Source organism: Thalassophryne amazonica, chromosome 6 (genome assembly GCF_902500255.1).
Source record: "Thalassophryne amazonica chromosome 6, fThaAma1.1, whole genome shotgun sequence".
NCBI lineage: Eukaryota > Metazoa > Chordata > Actinopteri > Batrachoidiformes > Batrachoididae > Thalassophryne > Thalassophryne amazonica.
The window spans coordinates 60,421,839-60,448,822 of record NC_047108.1 but is presented as its reverse complement, the minus strand read 5'-3'; the positions used below and the strand labels follow the sequence as shown (position 1 = coordinate 60,448,822).

General features: G+C 42.2%; 1 protein-coding gene across 1 annotated transcript in view; it reads right to left on the bottom strand.

Annotated features, from left to right (window-relative positions):
- LOC117512248 (sortilin-like) overlaps positions 1 to 26,984 on the bottom strand; it is a 132,719-nt gene that overhangs the window by 22,290 nt on the left and 83,445 nt on the right. The window contains exons 12-14 of the mRNA XM_034172250.1: positions 26,289 to 26,391; positions 25,957 to 26,128; positions 11,918 to 12,114 (exon numbers count right to left, since the gene is read on the bottom strand). Coding sequence (XP_034028141.1) covers positions 11,918 to 12,114; positions 25,957 to 26,128; positions 26,289 to 26,391 — 472 coding nt within the window. The remainder of the gene's footprint in view (positions 1 to 11,917; positions 12,115 to 25,956; positions 26,129 to 26,288; positions 26,392 to 26,984) is intronic.

Sequence of the window (26,984 nt, the reverse complement as noted above, 5' to 3'; positions counted from 1 at the left end):
AGGTTGCTACTGCCATCTACTGGCGAGTAGTGTTCATGGCAGTATTCGCCCCAAGCACTAAGCATCTGGGCACCAATAGATGGCAGTGTTCTATTTATTTCGACCCGGTTATATCAGATGGTGGTCAAATCAACTTTTGGCTTTGCAAATAGCTTTTTTTTTTTTTTTTTTTACAAATTAAGTTTAAAAACAAAACAACAACAACATAAAAACATTACAAGACAGCTCTGCGGTTGGATGCTTTGTAGCTCTTCAGCAGCAGGAGGTGGTCGTGAGATGTTAAAGCTTGTTACTCCACTACACGATGCAGGACGCGCGATTAACCTGAAACTCAGTCCAAAAAATTCTCGCACAAATGAAAAATCATCTGAAAAATGGCCAAAACACGCACAGTGTAAAGCCAACATTTATGTGTCAAGATAAGGCTTTTCAGAACTGACCAGTTGTTAACCTTGTCCTTTGTTTTATCTATGTTTATATTATTTATTATTGCATTTTAACCTGTGAAGTGCTTTGTGACTTATGTCTGTGAAAGGCACTATATAAATAAATTTACTTACTTTCTAACAGTGTTGCCACAGTTACTTTGATAAAGTAATCCAATTACTGATTACTGATTACTCCTTGAAAAAGTAACTTAGTTACTTTACTGATTACTCAATTGGAAAAGTAACTAAGTTAGATTACTAGTTACTTTTTAGTTACTTTCTCCAGCTGCCGACAACAACCCTCTACCACCACAACATGACAATACTTGCTTTGCCAAAACTCACTTTATAGTCACCCTTTCTTGACTTCAATGAAAATAAATACTTGTTTTATAAAAAGTAAAATAAAGACCTCTTTCTTGACCTCATATTTAACTGTTGACAGCACTGTAACAGTAAAACGTGCAATTTCTAACCTACATTGTTTATAAATGTAACTATTAAATTCTTTCTAACATTTAAATTCTCTCTAAACATTTTACTTGTCGAAATTATTATTATTATAAGTAGTATTAGTAGTTGTAGTAAAAAATGGCTTCATCTAGGGGTGTTGTGGGGGTGGGAGCACATCCCTGCCCCACGCCCCCATTCCGTCTGGATTCGCCCCTGCTTTGGCGTTTGAGCACAAAGAATGGGTAACATTTATTTATGCAGAAAACATGACCAGATTTACAGGTAAGAAAGTTTTATTGCGTTTTCACATCATGTGATCCTCAGAAAGAGAGTTTAGGTGCATTTGAGTGGAAAATAGTGTTAGTTGTTGACGCGTCGCGGAGGATCAGCTGTTTTTAGCAGCAGATACTGAGCGGCTCAGCTCAGAATTCTAAATAAAGGAGAAAAAAAAGCATAAAAATGTCTTTGTAAAGCTTAGTGCACGTGTGCTGTTGTTGCCTTTAAGGTGAGGATGAGTTGTAGCTGCTGCAAAAAACCGTGGATGAAAAGCTCACAGCTTGCTTAAAGTGGGCAGTTCAGTTGAACCCCGGCCCCCTGCCCACGGACCAAGTTTAATGCTGCTATCGACCCACAATGCAAAAATAATAGTAACGCACAGTGACTTGGAGAAGTAACTTTAATCTGATTACTGTTTTGGAAAGATTAACGCGTTAGATTACTCGTTACTAAAAAAAGTGGTCAGATTAGAGTAACGCGTTACTAAGTAATGCGTTACAGACATCACTGCTTACTAATATTGAGTGCACGTTTTACAACATCATAAAACGTGCACACATCATCAAACATTCTCTCCACATGCAAAACATTTTGTGATGACACTTTCAGGGCTCCGTAAAAATGCCTGTTTTTACAAATAAAAATGGAATATTTTACAAAAGCACATTTATCTTTGAACCAACACATGTCACACATCACATTAACATGGTGGTTTACATAATGAATGACTGAACCAATCAGTGTTTAGCAGAGGCACTTTTACCCAGAATGCTTTGCAGTCTGTGTTTGTTAAAAAACCTCAGAATTAGTGCATTATTCAACATTAAAAGATATATGTTATATTTTAACTTTGTACAAATGACAGAATTGACATTAATGGAGTTATTCTATCAGTATTTTCACAAAACCATAAGTTAGTATGACTTCATTTTTCAAGACCTCCGCCTGACCGGAGCATTGTAATTAGTAGAGAGCTCATTTTGTGGGTGCTCTCAGGATTCTTCTGTGAGCTCATTTTGTGGGTGCTCTCAGGATTCTTCTGTGCAGCTTCCTACAGGGGGCAGCATGGCTAAACATGGAAATACTGGCTCATTCTTTGGGTCTTTTATCGCTTTTGATGCTTTCGAAAGTGATCGTGTTAAAAGTCAATTTCAGCTTCTTAGTAATTGCAAATGTACCAGAGCCAATACTGGAATTTATCGGTTATCGATTATCTGCAACTTCCGATACATTTTTGGGTGGTTTATCTTTATCAAAGATAACTTTTCAGTTATCTGATTATCTGTTATTGAAATTAATTTTTTGGTTATCTGTGCCCACCACTGATCATCATATTATAATTGTTAAGGGAAAACATTAGATCAGGGTTCTCCAACCTTTCGGGGGCTGAGGGCTACCCAAAGGATGAGAAAATATATGAAATTTATGGTAACTTGGGGTTAGTTTATAAAAAAAAATGTGTACACACACACACACACACACACACACACACACACACACACACACACACACACACACACACACACACACACACACACACACACACACACACACACACACACACACACACACACACACACACACACACACACACACACACACACCACACACACGGTGACTGAAAAGTTTTCAACCTGAACCAGAAAAAGTAGGGTGTGGTTCCCCATCTTTTGCATTCGGAGAAACCAACATTTCTCTTGAGAATGTGTGAAATTGTGACTCACTGGGTGCAATGTTGCAGACAATATTTCAGTGAAGTGAGTGGGGGTGTGCCCGATTGGCAAAATGGACAATGCTGGTGGGTGTGCTGTGATTCAGTATCTCACGAAAAGGGAATGCCGCTGAAGGACATCCATGAGGACATGGTAATGACATTATAGAAGGATGCTCCATCTTATGCTATAGTTAAAGGACATGTTGCACAGAAATCATAACTTAGATTTAGGCTGTTAGTGACTATCCGATGATACACTAGGGCAGTGGTGTCCAAACTATTCCAGAAATGGCAGAGAAGGTGCAGGTTTTCTTTGCATCCACTTACTCCAGCAGGTGATTTCACTGATGAACTCATTGCACCTGCTCAAAGTGATGTTAATCAGTGAAATCACCTGCTGGAGTCAGTGGCTGCAAAGAAAACCTGCACCTTCTCTGCCCTTTCTGGAATAGTTTAGACATTGCTGCACTAGGATTACTTAGTGCACTTCTGTGATCGGTCTCAAAGTATGCTACATTCGCAAAGAACATTGTGTTATGATGACTCCTTTTTAAGTGATAACTGTTCATTTTGATGCAGTCCTGGTAAAAACAGCAGCCGCTCTCCACTCTGAAAAGACTTAGTGTGCCTGGACGTCCATTAGTCATGAAAGCAGCCTGTTAAAAACAGTCTCTGCTAGAGGGCTCAGCTTTGTGCACACTTGTAAGTGTTGTCATCGATGTAACTGCAAAAAATCTAAGAAACATCTGTGTGATCAGGCAGCCTGAAAAACAGTGGAGAGTTCTGTGTGAACGTTCATGGTGGTAGCTACAACGGGATTAAAACAGCGTGTTGCTCCAGTACAGAGAACACACATCAAGTTCCAAAAGTCTGACAGACTCTCTCAAAGTAAAATAAAAATAAAGACTACCAGCTGCACTGAGGAGAAAATATATACAAAAGAAAAAAGTGAACAGGGCAGACTCAGACTCAATTTTATTGTCACTTGACACTTACAGGGAAAATGAAATGCAGTTTCTCCAGGTCTTGGTGTAGTTAACTGGGACAATTTTTTTTTTGTATGATAAACTTTATTGATCTCACAGAGGAGAAATTCATATGTTACGTCAGCTCTTAAGAAAACACACAGGGTGGGTGCAAGTAGAGGAAAATGTTCATCAAACAGCGTGTGCAAGATAAGCAATAATAATACTTGTAACAGTACAAGACATAAGAAATGAGGTAGAAATAGTGTGTGTATATATATATATATATATGCATACACATATGCACACACATACCTATACACATACACACATACACATATGCATATACAACCCCTGGCAAAAATTATGGAATCACCGGCCTCGGAGGATGTTCATTCATTTGTTTAATTTTGTAGAAAAAAAGCAGATCACAGACATGACACAAAACTAAAGTCATTTCAAATGGCAACTTTCTGGCTTAAGAAACACTATAAGAAATCAGGAAAAAAAAATGTGGCAGTCAGTAACGGTTACTTTTTTAGGACCAAGCAGAGGAAAAAAAATATGGAATCACTCAATTCTGAGGAAAAAATTATGGAATCATGAAAATCAAAAGAACGCTCCAACACATCACTAGTATTTTGTTGCACAACCTCTGGCTTTTATAACAGCCTGCAGTCTCTGAGGCATGGACTTAATGAGTGACAAACAGTACTCTTCATCAATCTGGCTCCAACTTTCTCTGACTGCTGTTGCCAGATCAGCTTTGCAGGTTGGAGCCTTGTCATGGACCATTTTCTTCAACTTCCACCAAAGATTTTCAATTGGATTAAGATCTGGACTATTTGCAGGCCATGACATTGACCCTATATGTCTTTTTGCAAGGAATGTTTTCACAGTTTTTGCTCTATGGCAAGATGCATTATCATCTTGAAAAATGATTTCATCATCCCCAAACATCCTTTCAATTGATGGGATAAGAAAAGTGTCCAAAATATCAACGTAAACTTGTGCATTTATTGATGATGTAATGACAGCCATCTCCCCAGTGCCTTTACCTGACATGCAGCCCCATATCATCAATGACTGTGGAAATTTACATGTTCTCTTCAGGCAGTCATCTTTATAAATCTCATTGGAACGGCACCAAACAAAAGTTCCAGCATCATCACCTTGCCCAATGCAGATTCGAGATTCATCACTGAATATGACTTTCATCCAGTTATCCACAGTCCACGACTGCTTTTCCTTAGCCCGTTGTAATCTTGTTTTTTCTGTTTAGGTGTTAATGATGGCTTTCATTTAGCTTTTCTGTATGTAAATCCCATTTCCTTTAGGCGGTTTCTTACAGTTCGGTCACAGACGTTGACTCCAGTTTCCTCCCATTCGTTCCTCATTTGTTTTGTTGTGCATTTTCGATTTTTGAGACATATTGCTTTAAGTTTTCTGTCTTGACGCTTTGATGTCTACCTTGGTCTACCAGTATGTTTGCCTTTAACAACATTCCCATGTTGTTTGTATTTGGTCCAGAGTTTAGACACAGCTGACTGTGAACAACCAACATTGCGTGATGATTTACCCTCTTTTAAGAGTTTAATAATCCTCTCCTTTGTTTCAATTGACATCTCTCATGTTGGAGCCACGATTCATGTCAGTCCACTTGGTGCAACAGCTCTCCAAGGTGTGATCACCCCTTTTTAGATGCAGACTAACGAGCAGATCTGATTTGATGCAGGTGTTAGTTTTGGGGATGAAAATTTACAGGGTGATTCCATAATTTATTCCTCAGAATTGAGTGAGTCCATATTTTTTTCCCTCTGCTTGGTCTAAAAAAGTAACCGTTACTGACTGCCACAATTAGTTTTCCTGATTTCTTATAGTGTTTCTTAAAGCCAGAAAGTTGCCATTTGAAATGACTTTAGTTTTGTGTCATGCCTGTGATCTGCTTTTTTCTACAAAATTAAACAACTGAATGAACATCCTCCAAGGACGGTGATTCCATAATTGTTGCCAGGGGTTGTATATAAACATGATTGGGATTGAAAAGGAGACAGGAGAATCTTCTTTCCAATATGTGAAATGGAGCCTAGGTGTGGTAAGGTGACATTAGTGCTGGGATTTGTAAATGAGTTGATATTGCGCATGATTTGTGGACATATTAATATTGCACGTGATTTGTGGACATATTATTGCATGTGGTTATTTCACAGTGTTATTGTACAGTCTGACAGCAGCAGTGAGGAACGACCTGCGGTATCATTCCTTCTTGCACTGAGGGTGCCTCAGCCTGTCACTGAACGAGCTGGTCAGCTCCATTACAATCCGGTGCAGAGGGTGAGAGGAGTTGTTCATGATGGATTTGAGCTTAGTTAACACCCTCCTCTCAGCCACCTCCTCCAGAGAGTCCAGAGGACAGCCCAGGACAGAGCTGGACTTCCTGACCAGCTTGCTCAGTCTCTTTCTCTCCCGCTCTGTGCTGCCCGGGGCCCAATAGATGACAGCATAGAGAAGAGCTGAGGCTACAACAGAGTTGTAGAAGGTCTTAAGCAGACACCTGCTCACTCCAAAGGATCTCAGTCTCCTCAGGAGGTGGAGGCGACTCTGACCTTTTTTATACAGGGCGTCGGTGTTGTGAGTCCAGTCCAGTTTGCTGAGGTGAACACCCAGGTATTTGAAACTGTCCACAGTCTTCATGTCCTCTCCACGGATGTTCACCGGTGGGTGAGGTGGTGGTTGCCTTCTGAAGTCGATCATCTCCTTCATCTTACTGGTGTTGAGACACAAGTGGTTGCGCTCACAACAGTCCACGAAGTCTGTGATGACCGACCGGTACTCCAGCTCGTTCCCCTCAGACACACGACCCACAACGACGGAGTCATCAGAGAACTTCTGGAGATGGCAGCTGTCTGTGTTGTAGGTAAAGTACGAGGTGTAGAGGGCGAAGAGGAACAGCGAGAGGACAGTGCCCTGGGGGGCCCCGGTGCTGCACCTTACCACCTCGGACTGACAGTCGCGCAGCCGCACGTACTGCGGGCTGTCAGTGAGGTAGTCGATGGTCCAGGCAGTGAGGTGTCCATCCACACCCGCGTCCTCCAGTTTCCCCCGCAGCAGTGAATCAAAGAACATGACTCTCACAGTGCTCCTGCCGGTCTCCAGGTGGGTGAGCACTCATTGCAGTAGGTAGATGACAGCGTCATCTACCCTGGTGTTGGGCCTGTAGGCGAACTGCAGTGGGTCCTGGGTGTAACTCACCATGGTGCGGAGGTGAGACAGGACAAGCTGTTCCATGGTCTTCATGAGGTGGGAGGTCAGGGCAACTGGTCTGTAGTGGGCCGGTTCCTTGGTGTGTGGTATTTTGGGAGCCGGGACCACACAGGAGGTCTTCCACAGGGTGGGGACTACCCCCAGGCTGAGGCTCATGTTGAAGATGTGGCTGAGGACCTCACAGAGCTCATCTGCACAGGTCCTCAGCAGCCTCAGGGAGATCCCATCAGGTCCTGCTGCTTTCCTGTGCTTCAGCCGTAGGAGCCGGCCTCTCACCTCAGTCGGAGTTACAGTGAGAGGGGGAGCTGGGGTGTGAGCTGAGATGGGGTGGTGCTGAATACAGTCGCGGGGGGGGACGAGGTCCAGGGTGCGGTGGAGGTGACGAGGGAGTAGAAGGTGGTGGGTCAGAGGGACTGGTGGGCTGGCTGTAGGAGACATGTGGAGGGCCAGGAGCAGGGGGGGGGGGGAGGTGGTCAGGCATGGAGGAGCCAAAACGGTTAAAGTAACTGTTTAGCTCCTCTGCGAACCGAGAATCCCCATCTGCAGTCCTGCTGGCACCCTGCCCAAATCCGGAGGCGGTCTTGAGGCATCTCCACATGTCTCTGACATTGTTCCGGGCCAGCTGCTCCTCCATCTTCCCTCCATACACCTTCTTGTCTGCATGGATCTTCCACTGGAGCTCCTGTTGGACTCTACGCTGTTCCTCTCTGTCTCCCGAGTTGAAAGCCCTCTTCTTCTGGTTCATCAGGGCCTTCAGCTCGGGGGTCACCCAGGGGTAGTTGTTGGGGAAGCACCGTACCCTCCGGTTGGGCACAGTGCTCTCCACACAGAAGTTCATGTAGTCAGTGACACACTGGGTCAGGCCGTTTTAACCTAGCCTATTGTATAAACTTTTGCAATGTACAATATGCGCACCCCTGTGGCCATAGAATATATATATACAAGGCACAGGGTCGGCAGCAGCAGCAGTGATAGAGTATTAAGAAAGAGACAATGTGCATGTTAGTGCAATGTTCACAGTTTGGTGGTGGATGTTGAACTGTTCAACAGTCTGACAGCATTCGGGTAGAACAGGGGTGGCCAAGTTCGGTCCTCGAGAGCCACATTCCTGACACTCTTAATTGTCTCCTTGCTCCAACACACCTGAATCCAATGAAAGACTCGTTAGCAGACTTTTAATGAGCCTTTCATTGGATTCAGGTGTGTTGGAGCAGGGAGACAACTAAGAGTGTCAGAAAGGTGGCTCTCGAGGACCGAACTTGGCCACCCCTGGGGTAGAAGCTGTTTTTCAGTCTGGATGTTTTTGCCTGGATGCTGCGCAGCCTCCTTCCAGAGGGATGGGTGTGAACAGTTGTGCACAGGGTGGGTGTACTCTTGGAGGATGCAGGTGGCTCTGTCTCTACATCTGGAGATGTAGATGTCCCCAATGGGTGGTAAGCTGCATCTGATGGTCCTGTGTGCAGACTTCACCACCCGCTGCAGCGCTTTCTTCTCCACCACCGTGCAGCCACCATACCACACAGGGAGGCAGCAGGACAGGATACTCTCCACTGCACAGCTGTAGAAGACCCCGAGGACCTCGATATTCAGTCCGGCCCTTCCCAATTTCCTCAAAAAATAGAGATGTTGGTGGGCTTTCTTGATGACAGCTGTGGTGTTGGTGTGCCAGGTGAGAGTGTTGGAGAGGTGGACTCCAAGATACCTGATCAAATCAAATCAAATCAATTTTATTTATATAGCGCCAAATCATAACAAACAGTTGCCCCAAGGCGCTTTGTGGTGGACACGATCTCCACCACTGCTCTGTTGATGTAGAGGGGGGAGGGGATGGTGGGGACTGACCTGCAGAAGTCAACAACTATCTCCTTGGTCTTCTGGGTGTTGAGGATGAGGTCGTTGTCTCCGCACCACCATGTCAGGTTCTCCATTTCTCGCCTGTACGCTGCCTCATACCCTTGGCTAATGAGCCCAATCACTGCTGTATCGTCTGCAAACTTAACAAGATTATTCTTGTGCTGGGCTCTGCATTTGAAGGTCATCAATGTGCACAGCAGTGGACTGATCACACAACGCTGGGGTGAGCCAGTGTTCAGGATGATGGTGGAGGATGAGGTGGTGTTGATCCTGACACTCTGTGGTTTTGCCTGTACGCGTACTGGTGCTCATCTACGGTCACATTGATGGTCTGCTTCAGGCGCCTCATCACCAGCCTCTCAAAGCACTTTGTGGTGATGGGGGTGAGTTTAATTGGCCTGTAGTCATTGAGGCAGGATGGTGTAGAGGTCTTTGGCACAGGGATGACCCTTGATGTCTTGAGGCATGGCGGAACTCTGGCTTGGGACAGAGAGGTGTTGAATATATCCGCCAGAACCTCAGACAGCTGGTGTGCACAGTCTTTTAGGACCCTCCCTGGTAGTCCGTCAAGGCCCGGGGCCTTGTGGGGGTTGATCCTCTGCAGCACATTCCTCACCTCAGCTATAGTGATGTTGCTGACTGGGGGATCTTTGAGGAGGGAGGGACTCGGGAGAGGGTGGTGGTGTTGGACGCCTCAAAACGCGCATAAAAGGCGTTCAGAGTGTCCAGGAGCGCTGGGTCTGCAGAGCACTGTGCTACATTGTTTTTGTAGTCTGTGATGCATTTGATGCCCCTCCACATGCTCCGTGGGTCGTTAGATTGGAGGTGGCCTTGAACCTTGAAGGCATATGTGGACTTAGCTCTTTTTATTCCCGCCAACAGGTTCCTTCTGGCTGCTCTGAGTACTGTTGCATCGCTGTCTTTGAATGCAGCATCACAAATTTTCAGCATCATCCAGGGTTTCTGGTTTGGCCTGATGGTGATGGTCTTGGAGGTGGTCACATTGTCTATGCAGCTCCGGATGTAGCAGTACACAGTTGATGAGTATTCCTCCAGGTCCACATTGCTGTTGTTGTTGCCTGTTGTTGCAGCCGCTCTGAACATTTGCCAGTCAGTGGTCCCAAAGCAGTCTTGAAGCATGGACACAGCACCAGTTGGCACTCACCCACCTGTAGAATGATTCCAAGACTAAATATGTAAAGTCCATACCATCAAAGAAGTTGTCATGCACGGATCATGCACAACTGCCAGTCAGTGAATATTGTCCCAGTCCACACCATCAAAGAGGTCCCGACTGGCACTGTCACGCATAGATGCCGTGCCATTTCCAGTCGGAGAACAATGTCCAGGTCCACACCATTGCCCACGGTTCCGCTAAGTTTAAGCTCACCTCTGTGTGCAAGTCCTGACTACGGCAGCCAGCATGAGACATTTTTCCATTGTGGTCCTGATTTAGAAGAAGAAGAAGAAAAAGAAAAAGGATCATCCTAGCTGGTGGGGATAGGTGTGTCCAATCTACTGACAACGTGCCACAGCTGCTGTACTCTTTCGGCCACTTTTAAAAGCGGTTCCCTCTATGATCATCTCTGCTCTTTTGGTGTCTTCCTATGGCAGCTCCACCGTCAGCTCCTCACAAAGTTCTCTCAAGATTCTGGCATGTTAGACAGAAAGTCCATTATCTACTGAAAATAAACTAAAATAAATAAACTGTTCAGCCTTTTTCTAATGTAAGAAATACGTCTGCATGTTCAGGCAGCCTGTAAAAACATTGTCACGGAGATGGTGCACGTGTGTGTTCATGGTGGCAGTAAAATAGCATCCTGCGACACCGACAGCAGAGTCAGCACGTTAGGATCCAAAATCACTTCGAATGACGGTGATTTGGCTCTTTTGGACTCCCATCTGTTTCCAAACATGAAAAGTTATGTTGCTGTAACTCATAATACTGAGCAAATTACATGACCATAATAATAAGATAACTGTAGTAATCTGATCTCTCATGTTTACATGTACTTCAGTAATCTGATCATTGGAAAATCCGGGTTTACATGATTTCAGTGCATTAGTTGGATTTCTTTGGAAATGGAGAAAGAAGTAAGGGCAGCTCCTGAAGAAAAAGCAGACTGATAAAAAGAGCGCTCTCTCTGTCTCTCTCCCACCACCACCCCCTTCCCTACTCTGCTCAACTTTAATATGTCTATAAACCACATAGACGGGCAAGAAATTTGCTCTTAAAAATGCCGAAACAACACACAGGGCCATTCAAGGACGCTTGGGCGTCCTGTCAAATTGGTTTGTTTTTTGGACACACAACGAATGTGATCTGATGGATGTTATAAGGCGTCACGAGACAGTGATGCATCCTGCTGGACCTCTGCAAATGTGAGTGACTACTGCTTTTATACACGTGCAGATGTAAAACAACAAAATAAATCTGATTAATGGTATACATGTTCTAAAGAAAGCTGAGTATTGGGGAGAAATCCAGGTGTGTTAATCTGATTTCTCATAATCAGATAACGGTTGTTATTGAAAAAACCATATTGAATTTTGCTGTTTACATGACAAATTAATAATCAGATAACGGCCAATAGCAACCAGATTTTTATGTGCATTTAACAGGGCCATTGATGATGTCACATCTGCAGTGGATGACTTTCTTGAGCTTGTGACCTCCAACCTTGCACCATGTAAGATAAAATGCCTGTAGGACCTTTAGCTTGAATGGTGTCATTATTTAAAATATGCTTATTTTAAATATGCTCAAATATGCTTAAAGATGAGCATTTATAAAACATACATTTCAACTTAAAAACATATATAGCATGCTGATGCTGCAGGGTACAACAATGTCCCTCCAGCAGACTTTGGCTCACAGGGTTAAAAACAAAAAGGCAGAGAGGTTTATGTGTTAGCTAACATACTTTAAATCACTTGTTACTGTGTCAAATTATGTCACTCACAGTCTCTGGTGAGAAGCTCCCTGAAGTCAATGGTGACAGAAACCCAATAACTGCTTAATCCGAAGAAAGTTGTTCGGTACCCCCAGATGCTAACATTCATGGAGCGAGCTCCCGGCTCTGATGCCAGGCCGGTAAAGTAAATGGGGTCTGTGGTGAAGGTGTACTCACTCCAGCACTGCCCTTCATCAGTGGAAAATCTGTCAGGACACCAACAATAAATAACCATTAGCATAACTAGAAACTACACATAAGAACAATTCCAAGACTGCTACATCAACCAGCACCTTCCAATTCACCATCTTCCCAGGACCCTCAAAAAAGTGATGGATCCATGAATGATGTGTATTATTAAGTTCCTTTGGCTGTGCCCTTGTTTTCACTCGGGGTCGCCACAGCAGAGTCCAGGTGGAGCTGCTTGTTGATTTGGCACAAGTTTTTTTTTTTTTTTTTAAATGCTAGATGCCCTTCCTGACACAACTCCACATTGCATGGAGAAATGTGGCAGGGGTGGGGTCTGAACGGGAACTGTCAAGACTGAGACCAAACGCATTAACCACTTGGCCACCACCCCTGCCCCCATGATTGACATGTATTAACATTAAAAATATGTTGATGTGAATACGTTTAGTCAGTTTAATTCATTAAATTAAAAGTAATTAATACATAGCTTAGTTCACCATAGTGAGATATATGAACCCAAATGCCCAACAGTGTATCATGAGATACACCAATCACCATGATAGCTCTAATTAATGCTGGTTTATTAGAAGAAAAAACAGCTTTCGATCAATCTGCCTGGACTTGAAAAGACTAAAACCTTTCGCTTTGTGTTTGTGCAATATGCTGCGACACACTGGTCAGGCATATCGACAAACAAGTCCCTGAGAGCTGTGTTTAATCAAAGTTTCTGCCGCTAAACAAAGTGTAAACAACGGCCGCCAGGCACGCAAGCCGATACGGTCTACATGTAGTGACGTATTTTAGGCTTGGTGATCAGCAGGAAGCTGATCACGAGGCGTGCACATTTTTCAGTGGCAGGACGTTCAAATGTTATATATAACAGGAGAACCGCGCCCATTTTCCCAAAACGCTTAGGTTGACCGAATTATATAACCTTTGTTACATGTAATAAGACTATGCTGTCTTTAAGTGTCATATCCACTTTAAAACTGATCCAGGAGCTAGACTGAGATCTACCAAAGACATAAATGTTCCTGAAAACTCTGTTGGCTGTAATAACATTTCAGATGGAATATTATTGCGGAGGTGCCAACTTCAGTGATGCCATATCTTAACCCTCTGGGGTCCGAGAGCATTTTTTGGACAGTTCACTCGCCTGGCATAAATGTTTTATTATTGCTGTTAACAGCTCTCCCTGCATCCCACAATCAAGTTTTATGTCTCTTTTTTCAGGACAACCTGTGCTTTCATAATATATATGCTTTTGTTGTGTTTTATAAGTGTAATAAAGGTTTACAATCAGAAATAAGAAAGGAAAAAGTAAAGTGGAAAATGATTTTCCACACATTTATTCAAAACACACAGCAAACTATAATAAACAACTGTTTTGACACTTTATAAAGCTAATTTGAGGTCTTGTGTGAAAGACTGTACAACAAAAAGGTTCAAACAATAAACACAAATGCACATTTTGAACAATATATACAAAATTATACAAAATGGTCTATGCGTTTTTTTGTCTTCATCTCAAAGCAAATTCTGTCTGCTATTACACAAAGGTTACATCACAAACTTCTACTTCTACTGTGTTTTGGAGTCTTCTGTGCTGCTCCTCCTCCTCGCTCCATTGATATGGTAAACAGTGCTTTACGGCAAGAAAGCAACAGAGTTATCCAGTAACATCATTCACATGCAAACAATCCTGATAGTTACATACTCTTTGTTTCAGCACGTGAGATTTTCATCAGAGGCTCTCTGTCTGCCTTCACTGATTGCTGTGCATAATGGCGCAGGGCGCATTGGAGCCCAATAGTATGTACTCATTGGAGCACCCAGGGGGCTATTCAAATGGGCCAACTAGTAACATATCACTCCTGAAAACGATCTTTGGCTTTTCACGTGAGGTAAATCTGCCCTACGATTAGATTTTGGAAAACCATGTGACGGTGAACCAATTCCGATTGGACACTCACATTGCGCACGTCATCACACAGCTTCTATGAGGAGTACAAAGATGGCCGATGGCTGGCTCGAACGTCCGCGGAGTTAACTTTTCAGCAAAAAAAAAGTAAGTTTCTACCTCATATCATTAAAAAGTTATTTATAATTTAGTAAAGCTTGGTCTTAGCCGTCGTGTACGACAGCGTTGGCCCCAGAGGGTTAATGATGTAATGCAGATGAATGCACCCCAATTTTGAGAAGAAACTGATAAATTGAATACAATATCATCAAGAAATGAATCTAGTTTAATGGCACAGAAAAAAGGTTTGAAATGGTGATATGCGTGGCAGCACGGTGGCTTAGTGGTTAGCACTGTTGCCTCACAGTAATTATGTTGTGGGATTGCTTCCCACCTGGAGCCTTTCTGTGGGGAGTCTGCATGTTTTTCCCGTGTTTGAGTTCCCTCTAGGTTCTCTGGTTTCCTCACACACCCTAAAACAAACAGGTTAAGGGATGTGGGAACTTTAAGTTGACCATAGGTGTGCGTGTGGGTGTGAATGTTTGTCAGTGTAATATGTGGCCCCGTGACAGACTGGCGTCCTGTCCAGGGTGACCCCGCCTCACTCCCTATGTCTGCTGGGATAGGCTCCAGCCCCCTGTGACCCTTAATTGGGCTTTAGCGGGTATAGAAAATGGATGGAGGATATACATTCAGTGCTTGTACTTTGAAAACCTGGACTAATAATGACTGTGCTCGGAAAACATATCCATACACTGTCTAACAATCACATGGTTCCAACACTTTATTCATCCAAATTCTAACAAAATTCTCAACAGATTAACAACATTTAGTAGCTCACAAAATTAACATGTTAATTTCATCAATATTGACTGAGACAATGGGAAGCCCATTCAGTGGTTTGGATTTGAAAAGTTTATAGAAGAACTGAAGAAAACCTCTGTATGAATTATTTAAAAACACGTTGACCAAGAAATAAAGAAACACCATCTTAAGGTTCGAATGAAGCACATCAAGAATTCAGTCTGATTCTGAACATCATCAACTACAGGTTTTGCATAATTTATTATCTTTGATAATTACATTGTTTTAAAGCTGCACTTTATCCTAAAAATCCTTCTAATGTCTGCTAGTTTACACTTTATGTACATTCCTGCTGTGGTGCTGCAGAAAGATCAAAGAGAAAAAAAAAAAGCAGTAGCCCGATAATGGCTGATGCCATCTATTTAAACCACTGAATTAATGGTTTCCCTTCAAATTTTTTTTTCTGTAACATGTGTCACAGAGGTCTGGAACAAGCTGTCAGGCCTAAATAATTTTTTATAATAGGAGAATATCTGAGAAAACAGTCAAGGAATTTTGGGAGTTTAGGCCCCTTCACACATAGCACAAATAAGTAGGAATCAGGGTGAATCACGGAGAAACAGCCCGAATGAGCGAACTTTACCACTGCGCTACAATCACTGTGGAGTGTAAAATGCTTAAAATCAACAAGGAGATAAACGTATTTCTTTAAAAAAAGAGAAATTAGACGACGTATAGAAGAGGAAGTTTCCGTTGTCTTTAATTATGGAGGAAAAAGCGCTGTAATAACTGACAAAACAATGTTTGTTACGGTGTATTTTTGGGGATACGTGACTGTAAGTGGCGTATTTGTTGTTGCACAGTTGGCTTATCATAGTCCTGCAGCATGCCGCTCACAGGACACACGTCGGGCTGGACACGCGTGACATTCAGATCGCCTGCTGCATGTTTACATGATCTGACGGTCCGTTTCACATGGAGCAGCCTGTCGAGGTGTGCTGTGTGCAGCCGTTGCAGATGCTTTGTGTATTTTCACGTCACGACACCAGGCAGAGACACGCTCCTCATGGAAGATAGTTGTAAGGTCATGTCCTTCAAAACACGGTACGCGTTCCCCGGCTGGGACGTCCAGGAGCAGAGATCTCAACAGCTGCTGCTGTTTGGGGCCACGTCCCCTTGTCTGTTCAGCACCCAGATCAAAGTGTCACTCTCCGTTTCTGTGTTATGTGGTCATTCATTTTAGATATTTAACATGTAATTATGTATGTAGTTATTGTAGTAATTATTTATATACCTGTCCTGGCAGTGGTCTTTGTATTTATAATGTTACATGTCATGTGCACTGAGCCATCATTTCCAGTTGTCAGTGTGCTGTGATCAGCTGAGAGGCGCCTCGCCGTGCTGTGTGCACTCAAACGTGGCTGTCCGGCCCCCATGTGATCATGTCTGTACATACATGTCAGCATTTCATGCAAGTGTGCTCACTCCCCCATGTGTTGAGGGGATCCGAGGGGGGGCGGGCACACACTCCACATGTGTTGCGGGGGGGGCACAACACAAGCACACACGTGTGATACACACGTGACGTGTGTTTGCAACGCCACACTCGTGGGGGCACTTAGACAAATTTCACAACCAGCGTGAAAGTGATCGTCTGCTCACTATTTTTGCGCTGACAGTGCGAATGGTCACACATTTTCTAAGTGTCCAGCGAGTGGTGTTGGATGTTCGTGTGTGTCACCTGGAATCTGGCAGACACCTGCCACGAGAGGGATCAAATGGACACTAGTTGTAGTGACAAGTGTACGAGGCGTTAGAGGCGGCTCAAATTTTTCGCAAACAGCATGCAATTCCTCCTTTGTGCGCTAGTCGGCTTCAATCGTGTAATTGTGAAGGGGCCCTTAGAAATGTTTAGCATTAAACCTTAAACACATGAAAGTCAAGGTCAGTAAACCTTGCTTGCCAACAAAGGCACCCAAGTCACTGGTTTCCACAACCCCACCCAACATACAGCCCATGCAAGCAACAAACACAGTAGGAGCCAAAACACATCCCTGATGAACACCGATTTTCACTGAGAAAGAGTCAGAGTCTCTGCCTCCGCTCTGTACAGCACTCATAGTTTCTGTGTCTAGGCTGGATATGATGTCCAGTAACTTCTGGGGCATCCCAAGAATTCTCAGGATGACCCAGAGACCAGTCCGATGAACTGAATTTGTGAAAATCTAAAGTAGGCTGCAAAGAAGCACTGTCACACTTGCATTCTATGAATACTCGCAAGGCTTGAGTGGAGTTGAAGGTCCATACATTACATGACCCCTTTAATAACGGTCTTATTTTCATTTTCATATCTGCTCCTTAAAAGTTAAAACCAAGATGACAAGAGTGCTCTGAGTGCGCACTATCCCACGCTTGCAAATGCTGCTTTGGTTCAAGTGTTTGCTACATTCTGATAACATTTCAAGGTATGTGATAGTTGATTCCAGAAAGCAGACACCAATTCATGAAACTGACAGTCTAGATTTGCTAATCAAGGCCCATAACTAGGAGTTAATTTCAGAATGCTTATACCCTTTATGGGATGGTTGGATAGACAGACAGGTGGAAATCGCCATGACATGATCCCCCTTGGGACCTTCGGCCAGCGGGGGATAAAAAAAAAATCAATGAATCAAAGAGTTTTTTTTTTTATTTAGTTTTGCTATATTATGTATTTTAACCTATTAGTTCTCACTTATGTATTTTTATTCTACATATTTTTAGCAATTTCATGCATCTGAGATGATGTCTGTATTTCCAGCTGGTTATTTGTCTGGTGAGCCAAACAAAAATTTCCGTTATGGTGGACATTAAAGAGTTATTCTATTCTATTTTATATATTTTCACATGTTTAACATATGCAGTTATGTTTAGTTACCGGTTGTTAAGCTTAAACAAAAGTCCACCAAAATTGAGGCACAAAGAGCAGAAAAATGAGAAGTGCCCAGAAATGCAAAAACAAACTATGTACCCTATAAACTTTGCAAAAATGGAACATCACGGACAAGTCTAGTCAAGTCTGGAATCATGCACTGGTGCAGTTCTTGCTGCATCCACAACACCTAATAGTGTCACATTCTCTTCTTTTCAGAAGCTCTTTTGGGGAGATGGTTTTTAGGTTTCTAGTTGCAAGGTTTCTAATTTGTTCTACTTGTGTAAATATCACATATGTATATGATGTCCATTTTCTTGAGCCGCGTGGGTGGGTAGGGAGAGTTCCCATGGGATAAAGAAAAAGATTTTAAACCTATATATATATATATATATATATATATATATATATATATATATACACACTCAACAAAAATATAAACGCAACACTTTTGGTTTTGCTCCCATTTTGTATGAGATGAACTCAAAGATCTAAAACTTTTTCCACATACACAATATCACCATTTCCCTCAAATATTGTTCACAAACCAGTCTAAATCTGTGATAGTGAGCACTTCTCTTTTGCTGAGATAATCCATCCCACCTCACAGGTGTGCCATACCAAGATACTGATTAGACACCATGATTAGTGCACAGGTGTGCCTTAGACTGCCCACAATAAAAGGCCACTCTGAAAGGTGCAGTTTTATCACACAACACAATGCCACAGATGTCGCAAGATTTGAGGGAGCGTGCAATTGGCATGCTGACAGCAGGAATGTCAACCAGAGCTGTTGCTTGTGTATTGAATGTTCATTTCTCTACCATAAGCCGTCTCCAAAGGCATTTCAGAGAATTTGGCAGTACATCCAACCAGCCTCACAACCGCAGACCACGTGTAACCACACCAGCCCAGGACCTCCACATCCAGCATGTTCACCTCCAAGATCGTCTGAGACCAGCCACTGGGACAGCTGCTGAAACAATCGGTTTGCATAACCAAAGAATTTCTGCACAAACTGTCAGAAACCGTCTCAGGGAAGCTCATCTGCATGCTCATCGTCCTCATCGGGGTCTCGACCTGACTCCAGTTCGTCGTCGTAACCGACTTGAGTGGGCAAATGCTCACATTTGCTGGTGTTTGGCACGTTGGAGAGGTGTTCTCTTCACGGATGAATCCCGGTTCACACTGTCCAGGGCAGATGGCAGACAGCGTGTGTGGTGTCGTGTGGGTGAGCGGTTTTCTGATGTCAATGTTGTGGATCGAGTGGCCCATGGTGGCAGTGGGGTTATGGTATGGGTAGGCGTCTGTTATGGACGAAGAACACAGGTGCATTTTATTGATCAATCAATCAATCAATTTTATTTATATAGCGCCAAATCACAACAAACAGTTGCCCCAAGGCGCTTTATATTGTAAGGCAAGGCCATACAATAATTACGTAAAAACCCCAACGGTCAAAACGACCCCCTGTGAGCAAGCACTTGGCGACAGTGGGAAGGAAAAACTCCCTTTTAACAGGAAGAAACCTCCAGCAGAACCAGGCTCAGGGAGGGGCAGTCTTCTGCTGGGACTGGTTGAGGCTGAGGGAGAGAACCAGGAAAAAGACATGCTGTGGAGGGGAGCAGAGATCAATCACTAATGATTAAATGCAGAGTGGTGCATACAGAGCAAAAAGAGAAAGAAACAGTGCATCATGGGAACCCCCCAGCAGTCTAAGTCTATAGCAGCATAACTAAGGGATGGTTCAGGGTCACCTGATCCAGCCCTAACTATAAGCTTTAGCAAAAAGGAAAGTTTTTGTTGTGTGGGCCGCCAGAAGAGGAGGTACTGCTGGACCACCACCAGAAGGCGCCCTGCCTGAAGTGCGGGCTTCAGGCACGAGAGGGCGCTGCCGCCTCAGGAACAAGCCGTGGTGACAGCTGTCACCCATCATCTGTGACAGCTGTCACTAATCCATACATCTGGTATAAAAGCAGGAAGACACCTCCACCAAACTGCCGAGATATCATCTTCATTTGGAGGTACTACTCTCAGCCTTTTTTTGAGATTTATAAATCTGTGATTGTGAGTGTTTGCAGGAGAACCGGTCGTTTTGTTGGAGGCTGTGCATGACGGCGCTCCTTTTCCTCTGAGACCACTGCAACGTGTTGAGTGAGAGGTGGAGGTAGCATTCCCACCATTGTTGCTGGGTGTTCACACACCCACCCTTTGACTGTCTTTTGCTTTCTGCCAGCAGTACCAGATCCGACACACCGGAGAGGTGGCCACCTGGGGACTCCGGGACTTGGCGGCTCCAGTATTCCTCGGGTTCAGGTGGCGGTGGAAATCGTGTGGTTCCGGTTTGTTTCCTGACGGGCGTCTCCTATCGTCGAGCCTGCCCACACGACACCTTTATTAATTGACTGTTGCACATTCTGATTCTGCTGTGTTTGGTTGTGACATTCACACCAGTAAAGTGTTATAATTTGACTTCTTCCATTGTCCGTTCATTTACGCCCCCTGTTGTGGGTCTGTGTCACTACACTTTCCCAACAGTTTTAAGCCTAATCTTAAAAGTAGAGAGGGTGTCTGTCTCCCTGATCTGAGTTGGGAGCTGGTTCCACAGGAGAGGAGCCTGAAAGCTGAAGGCTCTGCCTCCCATTCTACTCTTACAAACCCTAGGAACTACAAGTAAGCCTGCAGTATGAGAGCGAAGCGCTCTATTGGGGTGATATGGTACTATGAGGTCCCTAAGATAAGATGGAACCTGATTATTCAAAACCTTATAAGTAAGAAGAAGAATTTTAAATTCTATTGTAGAATTAACAGGAAGCCAATGAAGAGAGGCCAATATGGGTGAGATATGCTCTCTCCTTCTAGTCCCCGTTAGTACTCTAGCTGCAGCATTTTGAATTAACTGAAGGCTTTTCAGGGAACTTTTAGGACAACCTGATAATAATGAATTACAATAGTCCAGCCTAGAGGAAATAAATGCATGAATTAGTTTTTCAGCATCACTCTGAGACAAGACCTTTCTGATTTTAGAGATATTGCGTAAATGCAAAAAAGCAGTCCTACATATTTGTTTAATATGCGCATTGAATGACATATCCTGATCAAAAATGACTCCAAGATTTCTCACAGTATTACTAGAGATCAGGGTAATGCCTTCCAGAGTAAGGATCTGGTTAGACACCATGTTTCTAAGATTTGTGGGGCCAAGTACAATAACTTCAGTTTTATCCGAGTTTAAAAGCAGGAAATTAGAGGTCATCCATGTCTTTATGTCTGTAAGACAATCCTGCACTTTAGCTAATTGGTGTGTGTCCTCTGGCTTCATGGATAGATAAAGCTGGGTATCATCTGCGTAACAATGAAAATTTAAGCAATGCCGTCTAATAATACTGCCTAAGGGAAGCATGTATAAAGTGAATAAAATTGGTCCTAGCACAGAACCTTGTGGAACTCCATAATTAACCTTAGTCTGTGAAGAAGATTCCCCATTTACATAAACAAATTGTAATCTATTAGATAAATATGATTCAAACCACCGCAGTGCAGTGCCTTTAATACCTATGGCATGCTCTAATCTCTGTAATAAAATTTTATGGTCAACAGTATCAAAAGCAGCACTGAGGTCTAACAGAACAAGCACAGAGATGAGTCCACTGTCTGAGGCCATAAGAAGATCATTTGTAACCTTCACTAATGCTGTTTCTGTACTATGATGAATTCTAAAACCTGACTGAAACTCTTCAAATAGACCATTCCTCTGCAGATGATCAGTTAGCTGTTTTACAACTACCCTTTCAAGAATTTTTGAGAGAAAAGGAAGGTTGGAGATTGGCCTATAATTAGCTAAGATAGCTGGGTCAAGTGATGGCTTTTTAAGTAATGGTTTAATTACTGCCACCTTAAAAGCCTGTGGTACATAGCCAACTAACAAAGATAGATTGATCATATTTAAGATCGAAGCATTAAATAATGGTAGGGCTTCCTTGAGCAGCCTGGTAGGAATGGGGTCTAATAGACATGTTGATGGTTTGGAGGAAGTAACTAATGAAAATAACTCAGACAGAACAATCGGAGAGAAAGAGTCTAACCAAATACCGACATCACTGAAAGCAGCCAAAGATAACGATACGTCTTTGGGATGGTTATGAGTAATTTTTTTCTCTAAGAGTTAAAATTTTATTAGCAAAGAAAGTCATGAAGTCATTACTAGTTAAAGTTAAAGGAATACTCGGCTCAATAGAGCTCTGACTCTTTGTCAGCCTGGCTACAGTGCTGAAAAGAAACCTGGGGTTGTTCTTATTTTCTTAAATTAGTGATGAGTAGTAAGATGTCCTAGCTTTACGGAGGGCTTTTTTATAGAGCAACAGACTCTTTTTCCAGGCTAAGTGAAGATCTTCTAAATTAGTGAGACGCCATTTCCTCTCCAACTTACGAGTTATCTGCTTTAAGCTGCGAGTTTGTGAGTTATACCACGGAGTCAGGCACTTCTGATTTAAAGCTCTCTTTTTCAGAGGAGCTACAGCATCCAAAGTTGTCTTCAATGAGGATGTAAAACTATTGACGAGATACTCTATCTCACTTACAGAGTTTAGGTAGCTACTCTGCACTGTGTTGATATATGGCATTAGAGAACATAAAGAAGGAATCATATCCTTAAACCTAGTTACAGTGCTTTCTGAAAGACTTCTAGTGTAATGAAACGTATTCCCCACTGCTGGGTAGTCCATCAGAGTAAATGTAAATGTTATTAAGAAATGATCAGACAGAAGGGAGTTTTCAGGGAATACTGTTAAGTCTTCAATTTCCATACCATAAGTCAGAACAAGATCTAAGATATGATTAAAGTGGTGGGTGGACTCATTTACATTTTGAGCAAAGCCAATTGAGTCTAATAATAGATTAAATGCAGTGTTGAGGCTGTCATTCTCAGCATCTGTGTGGATGTTAAAATCGCCCACTATAATTATCTTATCTGAGCTAAGCACTAAGTCAGACAAAAGGTCTGAAAATTCACAGAGAAACTCACAGTAACGACCAGGTGGACGATAGATAATAACAAATAAAACTGTTTTTTGGGACTTCCAATTTGGATGGACAAGACTAAGAGTCAAGCTTTCAAATGAATTAAAGCTCTGTCTGGGTTTTGATTAATTAATAAGCTGGAATGGAAGATTGTTGCTAATCCTACGCCTCGAGCATTCTGGCATTTAGTGTGACTCGGGGGTGTTGACTCATTTAAACTAACATATTCATCCTGCTGTAACCAGGTTTCTGTAAGGCAGAATAAATCAATATGTTGATCAATTATTATATCATTTACTAACAGGGACTTAGAAGAGAGAGACCTAATGTTTAATAGACCACATTTAACTGTTTTAGTCTGTGGTGCAGTTGAAGGTGCTATATTATTTTTTCTTTTTGAATTTTTATGCTTAAATAGATTTTTGCTGGATATTGGTGGTCTGGGAGCAGGCACCGTTATTGATGGCATTTTGAATTCACAGAGATACCGTGACGAGATCCTAAGGCCCATTGCTGTGCCATACATCCAAGAACATCACCTCATGTTGCAGCAGGATAATGCACGGCCCCATATTGCAAGGATCTGTACACAATTCTTGGAAGCTGAAAATGTCCCAGTTCTTGCATGGCCGGCATACTCACCAGACATGTCACCCATTGAGCATGTTTGGGATGCTCTGGACCGGCGTATACGACAGCGTGTACCAGTTCCTGCCAATATCCAGCAACTTCGCACAGCCATTGAAGAGGAGTGGACCAACATTCCACAGGCCACAATTGACAACCTGATCAACTCTATGCGAAGGAGATGTGTTGCACTGCATGAGGCAAATGGTGGTCACACCAGATACTGACTGGTATCCCCCCCCCCAATAAAACAAAACTGCACCTTTCAGAGTGGCCTTTTATTGTGGACAGTCAAAGGAACCTGTGCACTAATCATGGTGTCTAATCAGCATCTTGGTATGGCACGCCTGTGAGGTGGGATGGATTATCTCAGCAAAGGAGAAGTGCTCACTATCACAGATTTAGACTGGTTTGTGAACAATATTTGAGGGAAATGGTGATATTGTGTATGTGGAAAAAGTTTTAGATCTTTGAGTTCATCTCATACAAAATGGGAGCAAAACCAAAAGTGTTGCGTTTATATTTTTGTTGAGTGTATATATGAATAAAAGATTAACTTAGTTGCTTGTGTGAGTGTATGTAAATGTTGAATTTACTGTGTGTGTGTGTGTGTGTGTGTGTGTATGTGTTTTGAGCCACGAAAAATCTAGCCTAGGGAGCCAACAACCAGTCCATTCCCACATCTCAAAAATAACCAATGATCTGCCATAGCCAGGTGAAACATGGGCATGCCCTTGACCTTCTCCAGCATCTGGAGTCCTCAACACTCAGGCACCTGCGTGCTGCATCATGTGCAGAGAAATTGGCCACATAGTCAAAATGTCGAAGCTGATGGTTCCTCACAATGTAAGTGATACTCATCTTTGTCTCTATTAGTAACTACTCATTTGATACAAAGTCATTCTCGTGGTATTCAAGGATCCTTCAAAGACACCTAGTACCAAAGACATCCAGCCGTCAGCAGAGTGCATTTTAACTTTTTTCCCTTATAAATTAATAATTAATTATAAATTAATTGTTTCTGCGTGATGTAACATGTTTCTGTGTGATGTAACAATTTTCATTTTGCATACGAGGGTTTGTTTTCGTTTGATTTTGTTTTTTTTAAGAATAGAGTGTTAATACTAGGCCACTGAGTGAGTGAGATGTGTGTATAATGATGTGTGTATCTGATGTCAAATTCAAGCATTCTGGGGTACTTCTATTACATATTGTGAAAATGTCTGCCAAAACTCCCCTGGTTCACAAAACAGAGAAACAGTTTAACAATATTTCCATGACTGTTAAGTTTCCCTTGTTACTGGAAGTTTACATACGCCCATCTCACAGGCATTAATGTTGTGGTACTTTTGGGCTTTTAATGATGTCTTTGAACTGTTCTTTTGCCAATGTGGAATGATTGTACAGCATACATCATTCATTAATTAAAAAAACAAAAACAAAACAAAGAACTGGGGGCACAAGTATGGATTCATTTAGGATCTGAAATGATGTTAAATTAAGTTAAATCTAAAATGTCAAAAGCCATTGCAATTTTGTATAAAGCACAAAATATCCTCAACACTCATTAACTACCTTATATCATTCATTACTTGTTCCATATAAGACCTATTGTATTGAAGGCTGGAGAGCCACCTGCAAAACTAATACAAATCCAATATTTTACTACAAAAGAAAGCCATAAGAATTATTAGTAATAAACCATATCATGAGCCAACAGATCCATTATTTGTTTACATATTTTAAAATTTTGGGACTTGATTGATTATATCATAATACAAATTATGTTTAAAGTAAAAAAATAAAACTTTTATCCCAACATGTCTGTTGGGGTAAAAGTTTAAAATGAGGGACTCCAGTTATAATTTGCGAGGAACATTATTATTTGAGAAATCAAAGATTCAAACTACTGTAAAAAGTCACTGTGTTTCTGTTAAAGGTGTTCACATGTGGAATAAGTGCCCTGATTACATTAAATCATTTGGTAACTTGATTGGCTTTAAAAGGCTCTATAAAAATTATGTAACTACTTGTTATAGCATGATGAATTAGGCTTATCGATTTTGTTTTGTTTTTGGGTTTGTGCATGGTACACTGCTGTTTGCATATTTGTGTTTTGAAATTATAGTTCAGCGATTAATTTATATTTCGTATTTGTTATCATGGGTATATGTTTATGTACACATGTATCATTTTCTTTCTTTTTTTTTTGTTTAAACGGATGGGATTTTATAAGTTTTTGCTTCTGCCTACACCCTTTTGGGCACATGGGTATGTTGTTAAATTGTTTTCTTAATTAGTTTTCTTTGCTATTTTGAGCCTGTGTGTGCCGAATAAGTTCAATCATTCATAATTTACCCAGAAATAAAAACAGGCTCTGCCAGCATCAGCTGTCATTGATGCAACGTAAATTCATCTGTTCTCTCCCAACTTATTTTCAAACATTGTTTCTTAGTTGACATTATTTGTCTTGTGGATTTTTTTTTTACCCCTTTGTGCAAATAAATTTCATTCATTCATTCATTCAATGCAACTCACTTAATTTTGTTGATGGTTTGAGTAGGCTTATGCTCCACAGCCACCAGCAGACCCCCGGAGTCTAGAATAGCGTAGTGATGAGGGCCCTCAAGGGCCTTCATCCAGGTGTATCCGCCGTCATCAGACACATACACATCAGGCGTCAGCACTGAAATGGTATCGCCAACAGTCCCTGATAGGATTTAAACAGTGGTCAGATAAGAGAGGGGGAAACATAAAAAAATAACTGTCTCAGTTCATCTCATGTCTGTTATACTTTCCTCAACAAAAATATGCAAAACGCATTTATATTTGTGAAAAACTTGGTAGGACAGATCATGACTAAGAATTACCATGAGCTAAGATGAGACCCACAGCATTTGATTCAGTCAGAGGCAACATGGGAATGTCTGTCTTCTGTGACATACCAAAGGCTCCATGGATGTAAAGACTGCACTACAGACACAAACACAAGCAGCATTTAATGAAGTATCAACACTGTACACATCTGGATACGGCATGTATCTAACATTTCCACAAACTGCAGATGCTCACCCTGTACTGCCTCCTGTTTTCTTAAAATGAAAACCATTACTGGATGTTTGCAGTTCAAATTCTTACAATAAAGCAATTTCATTAACCCCCCCCCCCTCAAAAAAAAAAAACAAACACCTGCCCCCATATTTGGATCTGCACAAAACTCAATTTCCTGATTGTCTACAATGGCAATGTGTGTGACTTGACAGGTTGCATCGAAAACAATAGATTACCAGGGCTCTCCCCAGAAATTTAGAGCATGGTGGCGCTAGAGTGCGAGTGGAGGTGAGTGGATTGGCGGGGAGACCTCCTCCCTGCCAGGGAGGATTAGCACTGCCTTTTTCAAATACAGATGGAAGCCATTTCCTGTGACCTCATAAGCAGAAGAGACTTGGATAAACAGTATGAAAAAGAGATTCTGCTTGGTTGCCCACAAATTAAAATAAATAAATAAATAATTATATACAAAAATAAAAAACAAATTAAATAAACTTACATGCAAGTATCAATCT